Below are 19,236 nucleotides of genomic sequence, written 5' to 3'. Positions count from 1 at the left end.
CCCAGTTCTTTTGAGCAGATTACAGAGAATCTCGGTCTGAAATTTTTTGAGCCAAAAGAACTCGATTGCCTCTTCAAAATCTTAGAGGATTTTGCAGAATCCTAGTGCAATCCAAAATCATCAAAATAGTTGGATTCTCAATCTCAGGATTTTGTCTAGTCCCTCAAAAGAAAACAGTTAGAATTAAAAGAGTGCTCTATTGCAGTAGGTTATTACGGCGAGAATGCCACCGAGCCACCCATGTCATGTACAGAAGAAAATTAGCGCCTGGGCCTTGATGTGTTTCGCATCGCTCGAAATCCAGCAGGGCCAGCTAGGTTTCCAACGCAGTCGCCGGCGCCTCGCCATCCCGGACCTCAGGGCCGCCAGCAGCCCGGTCTCCGTCGCTGCCGGTCTTATCTCCTGCCGCAGCCCATCTTCCTCTGTCACCCCGGCCACCCCTCTGTCCCTCTGCCACCAGAAGCGGCCCGCGCACCCCTTTGTACCAACTGCTGACGGCGCGTCCCTTCCACCTCGAAGCTGCAGCTAGACGACGTCCCTTCTCTTGAAGGGTAGTACAGACATTTCATCACACAAGTCTTTTTAGAATCTCAAACTACAATCTCAGAAAAGAACTCGACGTCAAATTCTGGGGGAAGCATATTCTGGGAGAATTTTCCAGAATCTTGATTCTGCAGAATCCTATGCGAAAAGAACTGGGCCTATGCCTTCTTTGGTTCATGGGTTTGGAAAATCATGGGAATAGAAAAGTCAAAGAGAATGAGATGACATGTATCTCAGTTTCTATAGAAAAGAGACGCCACTTGGTTCATAGGATAAGAACTTTTTTCATTAGGTCTAAGCTAATGTTTTTTCTATTGAAATGTGAAGGATGGGAAGCAATCTTACATAGTAACAAAATCTATTCCTACAAACCAAATGGCTCTTTAGTAAATTTTCCTTTAGAAATCATATCAATATAGAATTACTACAAAACTCCTACAAACCAGGTGTTCGGAATAGTTATCAGAAAACAAAAGTTGGATATATATTTTTGGAAAGCCCCTTACACATATCGATTTATTACCGCTACAAATTAACACAATGACAAATACAGTAGCAAAGTAGGAGTATTAGTATATCACACACAGACAACTCAAGCGGCACATACACATTATTCACAGATCTGTACATCCCAACAACACTTGATTTACAGCTCGGAATTGTTCCTCATATCTCAACACCGTCACGGATAATCTGGAGCCAGATTCCCCTGAACGCCTCCGTGATTACTCCATGGTACTCCCTCGAGTTCAACGACAGATAGCAATCAAGGAGGTCCCTCAGAGCCTCTGCTCCGCGCATGTCGGTCCCGACGATCATCTCCACCATGCTCTCCCTGAAGTCCTTGTGCGGGTCCGTCGACGCCACCACGACGGCGATGCTCCTCCTCGCGCTTCTCCGGCGACCAGTGCACCTGGTGCTAACTCTGCAACAGCCACTGCTGGAAAGACGAAGCCTTCTGCTCCTAAGCCTCGGCGAGCTCGGGCACGTACTGCTTGCGGTCGTGCTGTGGTGCGCACTTCTCGACGCGATTGGCGCTGGCCTTGTGCGAATCGGACGTAGTTGCAAGCCTTGAAAATCGTCGACGACGACGGCGGCGGCACTTCTCGAAGATGGTGACTGATGACGATCGTTGGGGAATCGGATGTTTGTTGCCTTTGGGCTGAGGCAGAGAGGAGAGAGGCGCAGCTTCTCCGGTGGCATTTTCTTTGCTCGTAGTTGTAGGTAGGAGGAGTAGGATTGGTGTGGTGGTAATGGAAGAGGTTTTGGGGTGCTGGTTCCATGGCAGTAGTAGTGGCTTGATGATGATCTCCTTGGTGTTCTTGTAGCTGTAGAGCTTCTTGGTTGGCTTGGTGGTCTGGGTCTCTTCATGTCCCTCAGCTTGTAGAACCAAGAGTTTGGCACGAGATGGGACAGTCTGAACCTGTAATGGCTGCCCATCTCTCCTTGGTGTCTTTGAGCACTGCATGTGATCGAGCTCTATATATCTTGTAAGCAGGGCATGATAACTGGCATTGGCAAGTGGATGTGAACAGATGGTTCTGGCATTAACAAAGGATAAACCGGTGAATTAAGAAATGAGCAAAGAGGTTAACACATGCGTACCATTGTACCAAGAACTGGTCCAACAAGTTCGCTTTCATTGAAATTAATTTGAGCTGTCAACTGCTTTGCAATGGCAACTGGATGTGATCAGATGCTTCTAGTATAGAAAAAGCAAAACTGGCGAATTAAGAAATGAGCAAAGAGATTACACATGCGTACCATTGTACCATGAATCAGTCCTCCAAGTTCGCTTTTCTGGAATTAATTTGAGCTGTCAGCTGCTTTGCACGCGGTTTTAGTGCTGTACCGATTCCATCATTATGTGATTGTAGTTGCAATGATGGGCAGTAATCATGAGATTGTGTACATAATATGAAGTCTACACTAAGCTCATACAAGATTGAAAGCGCTAAGAAATGGCCCCAATGATTCTGCCTGGTTTGCTAAGTAACGAACATGATATGCATGTTACCCCGCAAAAAATCATGATATGCTTGTTTACATGGGTATGTCGGTATGTTGAACGTTCTCTAACAAACTTATGGAATTACAGAATGGTATAGAATAGGGCGAAGTTTGTGAGTGAGGGGTTTTGGAGCTCGAGCTCCATGGCGCCTTTTTTAAAATTTAAAATTTGAAGCTTCAAAAAAATCTTTAAAAAGTTCACATGTACATACTATGTATGTTTGAAATTTTATTAAGATGCTTTAACAAATTAGTAACACAATTGTGGGTTTCAAAATAGCAAGCAGTGTGCTATTACAAATCTAGTCTGTCTTTCGCTCCTTAGTTCTCGCCAACCAGCTCCATTCATCTTCTGACATGTGGAGCAGTTGAGGCTACAAGTCAGTCTTTCTACACTATAGATACAGTGTCGCGCATGTGTTTGGCTGCTGCAATCGCTAAACCATTATCCAACGGTTATTGACTTTGCCGTGCACACGACCAACCTGAACAACGAGGTTTGAGTTTCCGTGAGCAATCGAAGGACCGGCAAAAACTATGACAATGCAATCTGAATTGCGAATATAGATTAAGCGCGGGGTAAAGGCGGGGTTCTTGATAGAGAATCTGAATAAAGCGGTAGTCCTACACGTCTCGCAGATGTAAATTGTAGCAAAGCTAAACAATGTCTAAACAAAAATAAAGTCTAAAACTCATGAATGTGAGAATATATATGGAGGCCTAAGACAAGGGTGAATCTTATGTGACGTTTACTGTGAACGATTGTCGACCAAATGCACATGGAGCTTTTTTTTTGAGAATCAAATGCACAAGGAGCTGCGCAAGGCGTTGTGAGATGGGTCGGCCCATTTTAATCTACTATATGTTTCACATATCCCGGTTTGGCAACCTTTTGGATGGTTCCAGACAGCTTTTTGCCTGTTTTTCCCTTCCCTAGTTTTACTTGTTTCTTTGTAGTTTTTTGTTTCTTTTTCATCAAATCACAATTTAAAAAAATCAAAGATTTCAAAAAAACGAAAAAATGTTGGAATTACAGAAAAAACAAGTTTTTCAAACATTGTGCACATTTTTGGATTTTTTTGGAAATTCAAAAAACATGTCACATTTTTTGAAAATGTTTGGAATTTCAAAATGTTCATGTTTTTATTAAATCGTTGTTTCTAAAAAAATTCACAATTCACAAAATTGTTTACAAGTTTCAGAAAATATTCAAAAATTTATAAAAATGTTCTCAAATTCAAATATAGTTCAGAATTTCATAATTGACTGTGTTTTTCAGAAAATGTATGGAATTTTAAATTCTCAAAAAACCTGTTTCAGGAAATGTTTTTTTTTCAATTATACAGTTCATACAGTTAACTACGCGTGGAGATAAATTGCTATAGTAAACCAATACAGTATCGCGCGCTATAGTGTACCGCTACAGTACTGCGGGTAGGCCCAGTCGGTGTCCCATGTGGTCGTGCACCCTATTAAACGAACTGAGCAACACATAGGAGCCCTCTAATACAAGCAAATCCTTAAACAGATCCTTATTAACCCCTCAAAAAAGCAGATTATTATTATTATTATTATTATTATTATTATTATTATTATTAAGGTTGATCGAAAGCACGACCTCTTGAAATATGGTGTATCGAGCTAGCCAACTCACCCACCATTAGTTGTTGTCAATAGTGTCCAGATCTTTCTTGTATGATTGGTTAGGAAGTTCTTTTTTACCACATTGAATGCGATGTTGGATATTTGTATTTCTTTTCTTTGTTGTCGACCAAAATTTTCTTTCTCTTGTTTGAACATTTTCTTTCATTTTTTCTAGTTAGAAGACATGATAAAAGTCCAGATAACTTACGCCTGGAAACACCGTGGTAATTTTCATCCGGTGATAAAATTGTTTAAACATATCCCAATAAATTATGTGTAAACATCATAGTAGTTTACACACATAGACCTGATAATTTACGTAGAAACGTCATGGTAACTTTTGACCCAGGGAAAAATGTTTGTTAAAATATAACCCGATAATTTCTATGTAAGTAACATGATAATATATGCATCACAGACATGATAACTTATATACAAGCACTGTGATAACTTTGACCAGGGGAAAAAAGTTATTGAAAACATACCCCTTGTGACTTCTGCGTAAATAATTTGGTAATATACAAACCACAGACCTTATAACTTATGTATAAAAAGTCGTGGTAACTTTGACCCGAGGATTTTTGTTGTTGAAATATACCCCAATGACTTATACGTAAATAGCACAGTAACATACGAAATGAAGCCTGATAACTTAGATACAAACAGTATGCTAACTTTTAACCCGAAGAGAAAAAATATGGAAAACATACCCTCAACAACATATTTGTAAAATACATTGTAAATTGCGCACCATAGAGCGTGGTAACTTTTTGGCAGGAAGAGAAATGTTATTGAAAACATACCTCCAATAATTTCTCTGTAAATAACATGGCAATATACGCACAACAGACTTGATAAATTACGTACAAATATGAGATCTAGTTTTAAAAATCTCGTCGTGACAGTTGGAGTAAACATTTTGTATGTCCCGGTAATTTTCTCTATAAACATCATGATAATTTATGTACCACAAACATGATAGCTTACATAGCACAATTATGGTAACTTTTACTTTAGAAAACTCATTGAAACATATCAACATGAGCACAAGCGTGGTATGTTCTGTGTAAAGAGCATGGTAATTTGATTTTCATATTTAAATAAAAGTTGTACAGCAGCGCGATCCCAACCAAAATGACAACATAATCCAGTTTAAAAACAACAATTAAATCAATTTGAACAATACTAAATAGATGCTAATAACATCATTTAAGTTCAACAATGTACTTATTGACATAGTTCAACAAAGTATCAAAAAGAGGCAAGTAAGACATGTACAAGTTCAACTAAATAGAGGTGGTAATAACATGAGATCTTCCATGCAACCCTACTAGCTAACTAGACTTTTCTGCGGGTAGACTTAGGGTCATTGTCTAGAGTAAGTGAACCATCGCTGCCAGTGGCCTGTAGTACACAATGATCTCGTCACGATCATACTCGAGGTAGAACGTGGCTCTTTCCCCAGCTTCCATCTTGTAAGCAGTTGCAAGGGTTCTCCAACCAGGGCAACCGAAATAAGTGTGGTTTGACTCGTTAATGACAAGATAATTGAAGTGTTGGGTCGTCATCATCTTCGTGAGGGTGCACTGGAATGTAATGGTGGCATCAAGCAGAACTCGAAACCTCTCTAAGAAGTTTTTTAGAACTCCAAACCTCTCTAAGAAGTTACGCCTTGCCCCGCAAGGGATGACCCGAGCAAAATTGAAAGAAAGAACGGGTAGTTAAACAATTTTGGGCACAACTGTATACCATATGAAACTCAATCGAAACATGTTGAACTAAAAAATACCGTACTAGTGAGGAAGTCATTCGAAAGATCTATGAAGAACCTCTTATCCTTTTGGCATCTCACTGAACCACATGTCTTACATGGGGCATCCATTTACTGCTTTAATCATGTTGATCAAAATAAGCATATAGAACACATGCATAGATATATAATGCAACACAAAACATATACACCTAGCTAATTAAGCAGTTACTACGAACTAGCGCTACCGAGGCGTCTAGATATTTACACATACTTGTAATTAAGCGGTTTTACAAACCATGCATAGTTCAAACATAAAACATGCATAAAGTTAAACGGTTCATATGAAATAGGAAGTGTTGCCCATCTAGCAAGCTAGTGCCCGGAGGGACCAGCCCCGTGGTCGTCCCTGGTGAACCTACGACACCCCTGATGACCCTCCTCCTCATGCTCCAAGGCATCCCAATCCTCATCTGCACTCTTCTTGGTTGCATACTGAAGTAGCATCATCTTGTTAGCCTCCACGTGTTTCTCATCTCTCGCAAGCTCCCTCACCAATGGGTCAAAGAACTGCATCTCGGCTTGGTTGTTCTCCTTCTCCTCATCCCTAGTGCATATCCTTTTGACCTCCAACGCGAGAACTTTGCGTACTCACGACGCTCAGGGAAGTTCAGAATCGCCTCTTCCTAATATAATTCAACCGCCTTGGCATCATAGGCATGTGTCGCTAACTCTGGGGTGTCCTAGTGGACGACATTGTCCTTCCTAATGATCGCATAGTACTTAGTCCCCTTCTGTCGGAGTCATGTGTGACGGTGCATATACGTTGGGGAACGTAGCATGCAATTTTAAAAAAATTCTACGATCACGCAAGATCTATCTAGGAGATGCATAGCAATGAGAGGGGAGAGTGTGTTCACGTACCCTCGTAGACCGAAAGCGGAAGCGTTAGGTTAACGCGGTTGATGTAGTCGAGCGTATTCACGATCCAACCGATCTAGTACCGAACGTACGACACCTCTGAATTCAGCACACGTTCAGCTCGATAACGTCCCTTGAGCTCTTGATCCAGCAGAGGGTCGAGGGAGAGTTTCGTCCGCACGACGGCGTGGTGACGGTGATGGTGATGTGATCCGCACAGGGCTTCGCCTAAGCACTACGATGCTATGACCAAAGGAGTAAACTGTGGAGGGGGCACCGCACATGGCTAAGAGAACAATTGATGTGCCTTAGGGTGCCCCCTGCCCTCGTATATAAAGGAGGAGGGGAGGAGGCAGGCAGCCTAGAGGGCACGCCATGGGAGGAGTCCTACTAGGACTCATAGTCCTAGTAGGATTCCCATTTCCTTCTTCGGAGTGGGAAAGGGGGAAAGGGAGAGGGAGTAGGAAAGGGAAAGGGGGGCGCCGCCCCCTCCCCTAGTCCTATTCGGACTCCCATGGGGGGGGGGCATGCGGCCACCCCTTGTGGGATGTCCCCTCTCTCTCCCGTGGCCCATGAGACCAATGACTTCCCCCGTGGGGTTCCGATAACCTCCCGGTACTCCGAAAAATACCCGGAACGATCCGGATCCATTCCGGTGTCTGAATATCATCATCCAATATATATCATCGTCCAATATATCAATCTTTACCTCTCGACCATTTCGAGACTCCTCGTCATGTCCATGATCTCATCCGGGACTCCGAACAAACTTCGGTCACCAAAACACTTAACTCATAATACAAATCGTCATCGAATGTTAAGCTTGCGGACCCTACGGGTTCGAGAACTATGTAGACATGATCGAGACACATCTTCGGTCAATAACCAATAGTGGAACCTAGATGCTCATATTGGTTCCTACATATTCCATGAAGATCTTTATCAGTCAAACCGTAATGACAACATACGTAATTCCCTTTGTCATCGGTATGTTACTTTCCCGAGATTCGATCGTCGGTATCCTCATACCTAGCTCAATCTCGTTACCGGAAAGTCTCTTTACTCGTTCCGTAATGCATCATCCCGCAACTAACTCATTAGTCACATTGCTTGCAAGGCTTATACTGATGTGCATTAATGAGAGGGCCCAGAGATACCTCTCCGATACTCGGTGTGACAAATCCTAATCTTGATCTATGCCAACCCAACAAATACCTTCGGAGACACCTGTAGAGCATCTTTATAATTACCCAGTTATGTTGTGACGTTTGATAGCACACAAGGTGTTCCTCTGGTATTCCGGAGTTGCATAATCTCATAGTTAGAGGAATATGTATAAGTCATGAATAAAGCAATAGCAATAAAACATAACGATCATTATGCTAAGCTAATGGATGGGTCTTTTCCATCACACCATTCTCCTAATGATGTGATCATGTTCATCAAATGACAACACATGTCTATGGTCAGAAAACTTAACCATCTTTGATTAACGAGCTAGTCAAGTAGAGGCATACTAGGGATACTTTGTTTTGTCTATGTATTCACACATGTATCAAGTTTTCGGTTAATACAATTCTAGCATGAATAATAAACATTTATCATGATATAAGGAAATATAAAACAACTTTTTTACTGCCTCTAGGGCATATTTCCTTCAATATATACCAAGCAAGTTAGTAGAAATTGAACATATTGACGACCACCTGCAAAACCTACAATCTACAATGTACTTAAACATACACTACAGCTACACTAAAATCTTACACTACAACTACGTTAAATTTTTACACTACAACAACACTACATAAAACTGCACTTAAACTACACAAAAAACTTATACTATAATCTTACACTAAAAATTATGCACTACTCATACACTTAAAATCGTAAAGTACTCTTACACTACAACTACACACTAAAATTTACTTGTGTTCTCAACAACTTTAGTGAGGTTCTCAATCCCACTACTTCCATTAGTTGCAACAAGTTATGAGCGTAACTTATGTTCAAAGTGTATTTCTATTTTTTAATTAAATTGGACAAAATATAAGTACGTGTAAAAGTAAAGTAGTGTTTGTTTTTATCAAGAAAGTTGGACTAAGGTTAATAAGTTCACTAGTAACATATCTCCAAGTTAAGACAGTGCAGAAACGTAAGTATAGGTACACGTTATAGCTGATCAAACATTTATGAAAAAATATGACATCTGTTGCGCCTATTTAATATAAATTGTACATCCATATATCTTCTACAGGCCGACATCCATTTGCAAAATATCTAGCTAATACTCCACCGAAAGACAGCCACCAAGGCTAGCTCATCACTAGGTTAACGGGTCAACTATTTTTTTATTAAGCGGCACAAATAGAATTATAAGCTTCCTCTTTTACTCTCACGAAGTTTTTCACTTATAGAGATTTACCTCACCCCCCTACTCGTCTAAATTGACCAGTGACCAAAATCGTTCAATATTCTAAAAATTGAACATGGTTTTTTAAAGTGTTGATGTATTTTAGAAAACTTTCATCGACGAAACCATTTACGACAAGCTCTTTTTCACATCCATAAACGAGAAACATATCCTTAGTCCTTTTCAGGTATTTCAGAATGTTCTTGACCGATGTCCGGTGATCCACTCCTGGATTACTTTGGTACCTCCCTGCTAAACTTATAGCAAAGCACACATCAGGTCTTCTACACAATATTGCATACATGATAGAACCTATGGCTGAGGTATAGGGAATGAATTTCATTTTCTCTCTATCTTCTAAAGTGGTCGGGCATTGAGTCTGACTCAACTTCACACCTTGTAACACAAGCAAGAACCCTTTCTTTGACTGATCCATTTTGAACTTCTTCAAAACTTTATCAAGGCATGTGCTTTGTGAAAGTCCAATTTAACGTCTTGATCTATCTCTATAGATTTTGATGCCTAATATATGAGCAGCTTCACCGAGGTCTTTCATTGAAAAATTCTTATTCAAGTATCCTTTTATGCTATCCAAAAATTATGTGTTATTTCCAATCAACAATATGTCATCCACATATAATATTAGAAATTCTACAGAGCTCCCACTCACTTTCTTGTAAATACCGGTGTCGGTGTCAAAACCGACGGATCTCGGGTAGGGGGTCCCGAACTGTGCGTCTAAGGTTGATGGTAACAGGAGACAGGGGACACGAAGTTTTACGCAGGTTCGGGCCCTCTTGATGGAGGTAATACCCTACGTCCTGCTTTATTGATATTGATGAGTATGAGGATTACAAGAGTTGATCTACCATGAGATCGTAGTGGCTAAAACCCTAGAAGTCTAGCCTGTAAGATTATGATAGCCTCTACGGACTAAACCCTCTGGTTTATATAGACACCGGAGGGGACTAGGGTTGTACAAAGTCGGTTATAGAGAAAGGAATCTTCATATCCAAACGCTAGGCTTGCCATCCACGCCAAGGAGAGTCTCATCCGGACACAGGAGAGAGTCTTCTGTCTTGTATCTTCACGACCCATCAGTCCGGCCCACGTCCAACAGGTGGGACGCCTGAGAACCCCTTAATCCAAGACTCCCTCAGTAGCCCCTGAACCAGGCTTCAATGACGAGGTGTCCGGCGCGCAGATTGTCTTCGGCATTGCAGGGTGGGTTCCTCCTCCGATCACTTCAACGTACCTGACTTAAAGAGCTATATTCGGCCTTCCATTTAATGTCGCACCCATCGGCTTCTATGCCTCCACACCTTCTGCTCCCACGTGTTGAGCGAATACAAGAGGTCAGGGTATTTTTTGCACATAACCCCCCGGCCACATAAGAAAGGCCTCTATTTAAAGGGATTGGATCTCAAATCCATTCCACACCCAGCGGAAAATCCTCAGAGTCTTGCCAGGGGAAACCATTCAACATGGCTAGCGTCCCTAGTTCGTCCTCCCACCCTCACGGCCTCAAAAAAGGTGATTGGGAGAGATTTTTTGTATCCCATGAGCAGTTGGTTAAGCTCCAAACACAGGGATTCCTCCCCCCCCCCCCGCGCGGATTTGGTCCCTGTTCGAGCAGGATTGACCTCTTTCATAGGCAAAGTTCTGGCGGAAAATTTCCCCAATCCAACCAGGGGGAACGGGTGTGCTTCGTATCCTACTTGTTGAGAGGCGTCGGGTTTCCAATCCACCCTTTCCTCCATGGACTCCTGGAGTATTACGGCCTCCAACTGCACAACCTCACGCCGGCTTCTATCCTGCACATCGCGGGTTTTGTTGGACTTTGCGAGCTTTTCCTGGGCTGTGAAGCCCACTTTGATTTGTGGAGGAAACTATTCTGCCTCGTCCCTCGCAACCAAGAGGGGTAGATATTTCGAGGTGGGCGGCACCGAAGTATGGCGCATAGCCGGGACCGGATACCTATCCGGCACGCCAAAGAAGGCACCCGAAGAATGGCCCTTGGAATGGTTCTATATTGAGGACGTCACTCTCCACGACCCAGTTCGAATGGGCCTTCCCGAATTTTCAAATGCTCCATTGAAGAAACGCCATAGCTGGCGCCCTCGGAGCCTCGAGGAGGAAGATAGCTCGGAAGTCCATCAATTGATGGGCAAGATAAGGACACTTGCCCAGTCCAGATTATCAATAATCGAGGTAATGGTGACTTCCATAGTGCGGGTGGTCCAGCCACTCCAATACAGAGGGCTTCCCATGTGGCACTATAATGGGGAAGATGACGCCTCACGCTGCGGTCGGAAGGGTCCGGACAGCCCCGCCGCTTTGGTCAAAATATTGGCCGAACTATACAAAGGGGAGAAAGAGGAGTTCACTCGTCTTAAACGTCGAGATGGATTTTCCATGTACAGTCCTCCTAGCTGGGTGAGTTCTAATCCCACCACTTTACTCAATCCTCTCCCCGAGTCACTTTTAGTGGACATTAACCCATCTATTTGTAACAGGAATGGCGGAAGGTCACCGAGGGGATCCATAGCCCCGCCCCACAGCCAGAGGATCACTGTCGGTGTCAAAACCAGCGGATCTCGGGTAGGGGGTCCCGAACTGTGTGTCTAGGATCGATGGTAATAGGAGACGGGAGACACAATGTTTTTCCCAGGTTCGGGCCCTCTCTTTGGAGGTAATACCCTACGTCCTGCCATATTGATCTTAATGAATATGAGTATTACAAGAGTTGATCTACCACGAGATCATAATGGCTAAACCCTAAGAGTCTAACCTGGCTATGATTATTCGGGATTCGGCCTATCTACGAACCTAGCCCTCTGGTTTATATAGACACGGGAGGGATATAGGGTTACACAAGGTCGGTTATAGAGAAAGGAATCTTCATAGTTGGTCGCCAAGCTTGCCTTCCACGCCAAGGAGAGTCCTATCCGGACACGGGTAGAGTCTTCGGTCTTTGTATCCTTATGGCCCATCAGTCCGGCCCATATCCAATAGATCGGACACCCGAGGACCCCTTAGTCCAGAACTCCCTCAGTAGCCCCTGAACCAGGCTTCAATGACGATGTGTCCGGTGCGCAGATTGTCTTCGGCATTGCAAGGCGGGTTCTACTTTCCGAATACTCCAAGATAGTCTTCGGATGAAACAAAGGTTTCCAGATCTGCAAAACAAGTACCACACACAACCACAAGGAATATAGTATTTCACGAGTCCCGTCTGCTGACAACTTTTTGCAAGATGACATCACATCTGTTCGATCACTATATCGTACTGTTTTTGTCCACCGTTCCACGCTTCGAGATGCGGTTTCCATTGGCACGTCTTGTCAAAGCAGAGATCGTGTCCCCTTATTGCGGGATTTTCATCAATGCGGGCGTGGGTAACCCAACCGTGCCGTTTACACAGCCCTTGGGAATAGGCGAGTTTTAGGGCGAGTGGGGAGGCATTCGATATTCACTGCCTTTATAAGGGGATAAGGATCCCCCTTCTTCTCCCACGCCTTCTCTCTTCCTCTGCCCTTCCACTCTTGAGCTCCAGTGCCCAAGTTCTCATCTTCTTCCCACTCAAGCTAGCACTCAACCATGTCTGGATCCGGAGGTCAAGGCAAGTGGATGGTCTCCTCCGTCAAGGAGAAGGAGATTACTGAGCTTCGGGTGGCCGGGTACTTGGCGAAGGAAATCGCCCACCATCTTCCAGCCTAGGGGCAAGTCGTCCCACACCGAAGCCCAACGAGAGGGTGGTATTCATCCCTCATTTCCTCCGCTGGCTAGGGTTTCCACTCCACCCTTTTGTCCGTGGGCTGATGTACTATTACGGGATAGACTTCCATGATCTATCCCCGAACTCTTTCCTCAACATCTCGGCGTTCATCGTCGTGTGTGAGGCCTTCCTCCTCATCCAACCCCACTTCGGGCTGTGGCTCAAGGTCTTCAACGTGAAGCCGAAGGTGGTGGATGTCCAACACGCCGAGTGCGGAGGTGCCATGGTGAGTAAGCTGACCAATGTCTCCTGGCCGAAAGGCACTTTCGTGGAGATTGTAAAGGAATGGCAGAAACAGTGGTTCTACATCACAGAACCCCGCGGCGCCACCTGGGCCGCAGTTGCCGAATTCAACTCTGGTGCTCCCATGCGACTCACCTCCTGGGTCGAGAAGAGCCCGAACTGGTGTTCGCCAGATGAGCTGATAGCGCTGCAGATGCGCGATCAAAGCATGGTGGACAAGGATGTCAAACTTGTCGATATAATCCAGGTGATGCTAGTTCGCCGGATTCTCCCGTGCCAAAGCCGAAGCCTCCCTCTATGGGAGTTCAATCCGAAGAAGCACCATACCCTGAAGAGGCTCTTCGAAACCACTAACGAAGACGCCTGGAAGTTGATCTTCAAGGGCAACGAGACACCGCCGGCCACAGATTCAGACCGCGGGCATGACATTAACCACCTCACCAATGAGGTATGTTATTTTTAATGCATCCCCTACTTGCTTGTTTCAAGGATGATATCTAAGATTTTATTATCATTGCATCTTCAGGACTGGATGGAGAGGGCGAAGTGGATCCAGTGTCCGGCTCCACTGCCTGAAGAACCAGTCACCCCGCGTTTAGCGAAGATGCTGGTGCCGGCGCCCTATACGGGGCCAGCGAAGAAAGCCACTGGGAAGGCCAAGGGGGTCCGGAGTGGCCCCCACCGCAAGGGCGCTTCGGACACGACGTCCGAAGACAAGACCCGCTCCTCCGTCGCCGAAGACGACGATGATGAGGAGGAGGAGGAGAGTGATTCTCCCCCTGATGGGGGAAGGAAGAAGAGGGTGGCCTCCATAATTCTGGAGGCGGAGGCGCCCAAGAAGGGGAAAGGCCCGCTCGTGGGCAGCTCTGCATGGGACGTCGATAGCAGTCCGAGCGACGCCCCCGCACTAAGCCTCGGGCTGCATCGTAAGCGCTAAGACTCATACATGCCCATAAATCTAGCATCTCCTCTTTGTTGTATTGACATGATTAAATATGCTATTGCAGTCCGGCCCACGACAGCTCCCAGCGATCCTCATCAAGAGGCTCATTGGACTCAAAGGAGATGGCCAGCGAGACACCGCCGGCCGCTTACTCTCCCAAGGCCAAGGGAGACGTCGAGGTGCTCTCCCGAAGGACCTTCCCAGGCCAGGGGAGGTTCGGGAGGCCGTCAAAGCGGCACCGGAGGGCGATACCTCGGCCGCCGGACACATGGGGGAACAGGCCTCCATGGAGACTGACGATGGGGGTCGTGCTCAATTCCCCCCCCCCTCTGAGCACGGATCCGGAGACCCATACGGCCCCGAAGTCCAACAAGCAGTCTCCATCAAGAGAAGGAGGCGTGCCCGTCCCACCGGTGACCTCTGTCCAACCAGAGGCGCCGGATAATCTATTGGAAGCAATACGAGGCGCTTCCATTGTGGAAGAACATTGTATCCTTATGGGCACGGTGATTGAGAAGGTTCAGTCCGTTAAGAGAGGACTGACCGAAGCCTGCAGCGGCCTGCTGACAGGTTTTGAGGTAAATAGTGTTTAACCGAGAAAATCCCAGTATAGACAGTAGCCCCTGAGACACTGTCCGGTGTTCGGAAAGAGAAGCCGGACAGAGGATCAATGAAATTTCGCAGGAAACTAACTAAAATGTATCTGATGTGAATAAACAGGCCTCGCTGCTGGCCGCGACCTCCCACACTGCCGAAGTCTCTGGACTAAAGCAGAGACTGGAGTGGGCCGAGGAGGAACTCGGCCAAGTGAGGAAGCAGCTGGAAGACCAGCAAGGTATGCAATGGCTCGTTATGTATTCGGAAAGAGTAAATGATGCATACTGAACGTAGTGTCATTATATGTGTAGGGGCGACGACCGAGGTCGAGGCCCTGAAAAAGGCCATGGCCGAAGCCGAGGGAAAAGCTGTCAAGGAGCAGGCCGCTCGCAAGAAGCTGAAGGCCCGGCCTGGCTGAAGCGATTAGGCGTGGTCCACAGCCCCCAGAGTACGAAGTCGAGCTCATCAACCTAGTGCTTGTCTGATTCTTTCAAAGACCGCACTAGTCTAGGCTTAATGCCACTCATAATAAGACCATTAGCTCGTTTGACTTGACCGTTTGGTTTTGTATGATAGACGGAGGCGTAATCGAGCTTAATGCCCAGGTTAGCACACCAAGTTTTCACCGCATCAGCTATAAAATTGGAGTCTTTATTGGTGATGATGTTGTGGGATGCCATAACGGTGCAAAACACCGGATATAAAGTCTATCACTGGTCCGGCTTCGGTCGTTTTAACTACTTTGGCCTCTATCCATTTGGTGAATTTATCTACCATTACCAGCAGATATTTTTTCTTATGTCTTCCTCCTTTAAGGGGTCCGACCATATCAAGCCCCCAAACCGCAAAAGGCCAAGTAATGGGGATTGTTTGTAGAGCGGTGGGAGGCATATGGCTTTGGTTGGCGAAAAGCTGGCATCAGACACAATGTTGGACAAGGTCCTGTGCATCCGCTTGGGCCGTCGGCCAATAGCAACATGTACGGGAGGCCTTACTTACAAGGGCTCGAGCCACGGCGTGGTGACCACTGAGACCAGCGTGAATTTCGGCCAAGAGTTGTCGTCCCTCTTCTTCGGAGATACATCTTTGAAGTACTCGAGTAGCGCTTTTCTTGTAGAGCTCTCCATCATGGACCTTGTAGGCTTTCGAGCGCCGAAAAATGCAGCGAGCCTCATTCTGATCCTCGGGGAGCTCTCGCCTATTAAGGTAGGCCAAGAAGGGTTCGGTCCATGGGGCAATTACTGCCATGATAAGATGGGCCGATGGTGTTATTTAGGTGGTTGAGCCCCCGATGATATCGGTCTTGTGTTTGGAATCTGGGGGTATGATAGGGTCTGGACTGGTGTTGCTGCTCTCCCCCTGCCACACCACGGATGGCTTGAAGAACCTTTCCAGGAATATGTTAGGCGGGAGGGGGTCGCGCTTGGCGCCGATGCGAGCAAGGACATCCGCCGCTTGATTACTTTCTCGAGCCACATGATGAAACTCGAGCCATCGAATCGAGACGGCATTTTGAGAACGGCGTTACGATAGGCCGCCATCTTCGGATCTTTGGCATCAAAATCTCCATTTATTTGGGATATTGTGAGGTTTGAATCCCCACGCACCTCCAGGCGTTGTATGCCCATGGAGAGCCATCCGAAGACCATGCAATAGGGCCTCGTATTCGGCTGCATTGTTGGAGTCTGTGTATAATATTTGGAGTACGTACTGAACTGTGTCTCCAATGGGGGGTGTTAAGACGATGCCCGCTCCTAAGCCCGCCAGCATTTTGGAACCATCGAAGTGCATGACCCAGTTGGAATATGTGTCGTACTCTTTAGGGAGTTCGGCCTCTGTCCATTCGGCGATGAAGTCGGCTAGTAATTGGGATTTCATGGCCTGGCGCGGCTTGTATGTTATGTCGAATGGAAGGAGCTCAATGGCCCACTTTGCGATCCGGCCTGTGGCATCGCGGTTGTTTATTATGTCATTGAGTGATACTTCGGAAGCCACCGTGATTGAGCACTCTTGAAAGTAGTGTCGTAGCTTCCGAGATGCCATGAACATGGTGTATGCTATCTTTTGGTAATGAGGGTACTGGGATTTGCATGGTGTGAGGATAGTGGATACGTAGTATACCAGTTTCTGAAGTAGGAATTTGTGTTTGTCCTCCTCTCGCTCGACGATGATCACCGCGCTCACCACCTGGTGTGTTGTCGAGATGTATAATAACATGGGTTCCCCAACGTTCGGTGCTGCCAGGATTGGGTTGCTCACTAAAAGAGCCTTTATCTCTTCCAGTCCAGTCGTTGCCGCATCCGTCCACTCGAAGTGGTCGGTCCGTCAGAGAAGGCGATAAAGCGGTAATGCTTTTTCTCCTAGTCTGGAGATAAATTGGCTTAAAGCTGCCACACATCCAACTAGTTTTTGGACCTGTTTGTGGTCTGTTGGTGTAGCCAATTGAGACAAAGCTCAGATTTTGGCTGGATTTTCCTCAATTCCTCTATTGGAGACAATGAAGCCCGGCATTTTTCCGGCGAGAATGCCAAAAACACACTTTTCCGGATTGAGCTTGATGTCATATGTACGGAGGTTGTCGAATGTGAGACACAGATCATCTATCGATGACTCGACGTGCCCAGTTTTTATGACGACGTTGTCCACATATGCTTCAACTGTCTTGTCGATTTGTTTCTCCAGGCATGTTTGAATCATGCGTTGGTAGGTGGCGCCGGCGTTTTTAAGTCCAAAGGGCATAGTGTTGAAGCAGAACGACCCATATGGGGTAATGAATGCCGTTATGGCTTGGTCGAACTCCTTCATTTTGATTTGATGGTATCCGGAGTATGCGTCAAGGAAACACAGTGAGTCGTGTCCTGTAGTAGCGTCAATAATCTGATCGATGCAAGGGAGGGGGAAGGGATCCTTAGGGCAGGCTTTGTTGAGGTTTTTGAAATCGATGCATAGCACCAGGATTTATCCTTCTTTGGCACTATCACTAGGTTTGCTAGCCAGCCCGGGTGTTTTATTTCTTTGATGAACCCGGCCTCGATTAACTTGGCTAGCTCCTTCCCCATAGCTTTTCGTTTGGGTTCGAAAAAGCGCCGTAGTGTTTGCATGACCGGTTTATATCCCTTCAATATGGTGAGGCTGTGTTCGGCCAACCTGCGTGGGATTCCTGGCATATCAGAAGGGTGCCAAGCGAATATGTCCCAGTTCTCGCACAGGAACTCTTGCAGAGTTGCGTCAATCGTTGGGTCCAGCTGTGCCCTGATGGATGTTGTCTTCTTAGGGTCCGTCGGGTGGACTTGAAATTTGACTATTTCGTCTACTGGTTTAAAGGAGGTGGATTTGGGTCGCTTGTCCAGGATTACGTCGTCCTTATCCACCATAGAGCGCAGCCCGGTTAACTCTTCGGCCGCGAGGGCTTCAGACAGTGCCTCGAGGGCCAGGGATGCGGTTTTGTTTTCGGCACGGAGTGCTATGTTTGGATCCCTGGCAAGAGTGATAATACCATTGGGCCCAGGCATCTTGAGCTTCATGTACCCGTAATGAGGTATAGCTTGGAAGCGTGTAAATGCATCTCGCCCCAATAGGGCGTGATATCCACTATTGAAAGCGGCCACTTGGAAGGTTATCTCTTTGGAACTATAATTCTCCGGCGTGCCGAATACCACGTCGAGCGTGATTTTTCCCGCGCATTGCGCCTCCCGACTAGGAATGATTCCTCGGAAGGTCGTGCTACTTTGCTCGATGTGGCTCCTGTCTATTTCCATTTTGTTGAGTGTGTCCTCGTAGATGAGGTTTAGTCCGCTGCCGCCGTCCATGAGCAATTTGGTGAGCCGAAAACCGTCCACAATTGGATTGAGGAACAAGGCGGCTGGTGCCCGGACTGTCCGAAATTTTGGTTCGTCACTGGCATTGAAAGTTATGGCCGTGTCATTCCAATAGTTTATTGCTGTGACTTGGCAGATGCTACCTCTTGAGCACTTGCGTTGGTTTTCCCTTGAAGAGGAAAGGGTGATGCAGCAAAGTAGCATAAGTATTTCCCTCAGTTTTTGAGAACCAAGGTATCAATCCAGTAGGAGGCCACGCACGAGTCCCTCACACCTACACAAACAAATAAATCCTCGCAACCAACGCGATAAGGGGTTGTCAATCCCTACATGGTCACTTACGAGAGTGAGATCTGATAGATATGATAAGATAATATTTTTGGTATTTTTATGATAAAGATGCAAAGTAAAATAAAAGGCAAAGGAAATAACTAAGTATTGGAAGATTAATATGATGGAAGATAGACCCGGGGACCATAGGTTTCACTAGTGGCTTCTCTCAAGAGCATAAGTATTCATCGTGGGTAAACAAATTACTATTGAGCAATTGACAGAATTGAGCATAGTTATGAGAAT

The 19,236-nt window shown here is 45.7% G+C and overlaps 1 protein-coding gene across 1 annotated transcript; it reads right to left on the bottom strand.

Moving 5' to 3' along the window:
- Positions 1 to 1,002: 1,002 nt before the first annotated feature.
- LOC125533805 (transcription repressor OFP1-like) lies at positions 1,003 to 2,018 on the bottom strand. Its single transcript, XM_048697151.2, has one exon. It carries the CDS (start codon positions 1,981 to 1,983, stop codon positions 1,210 to 1,212), a length of 774 nt encoding a protein of 257 aa, XP_048553108.1. The 5' UTR covers positions 1,984 to 2,018; the 3' UTR covers positions 1,003 to 1,209.
- Between the last annotated feature and the right edge of the window lie 17,218 nt (positions 2,019 to 19,236).

The sequence above is a fragment of the Triticum urartu genome, chromosome 2A, assembly GCF_056163025.1.
Source record: "Triticum urartu cultivar PI428250 chromosome 2A, HENAU_Tu73, whole genome shotgun sequence".
Lineage (NCBI taxonomy): Eukaryota > Viridiplantae > Streptophyta > Magnoliopsida > Poales > Poaceae > Triticum > Triticum urartu.
This window is presented reverse-complemented; position numbering and strand designations above follow the sequence as displayed.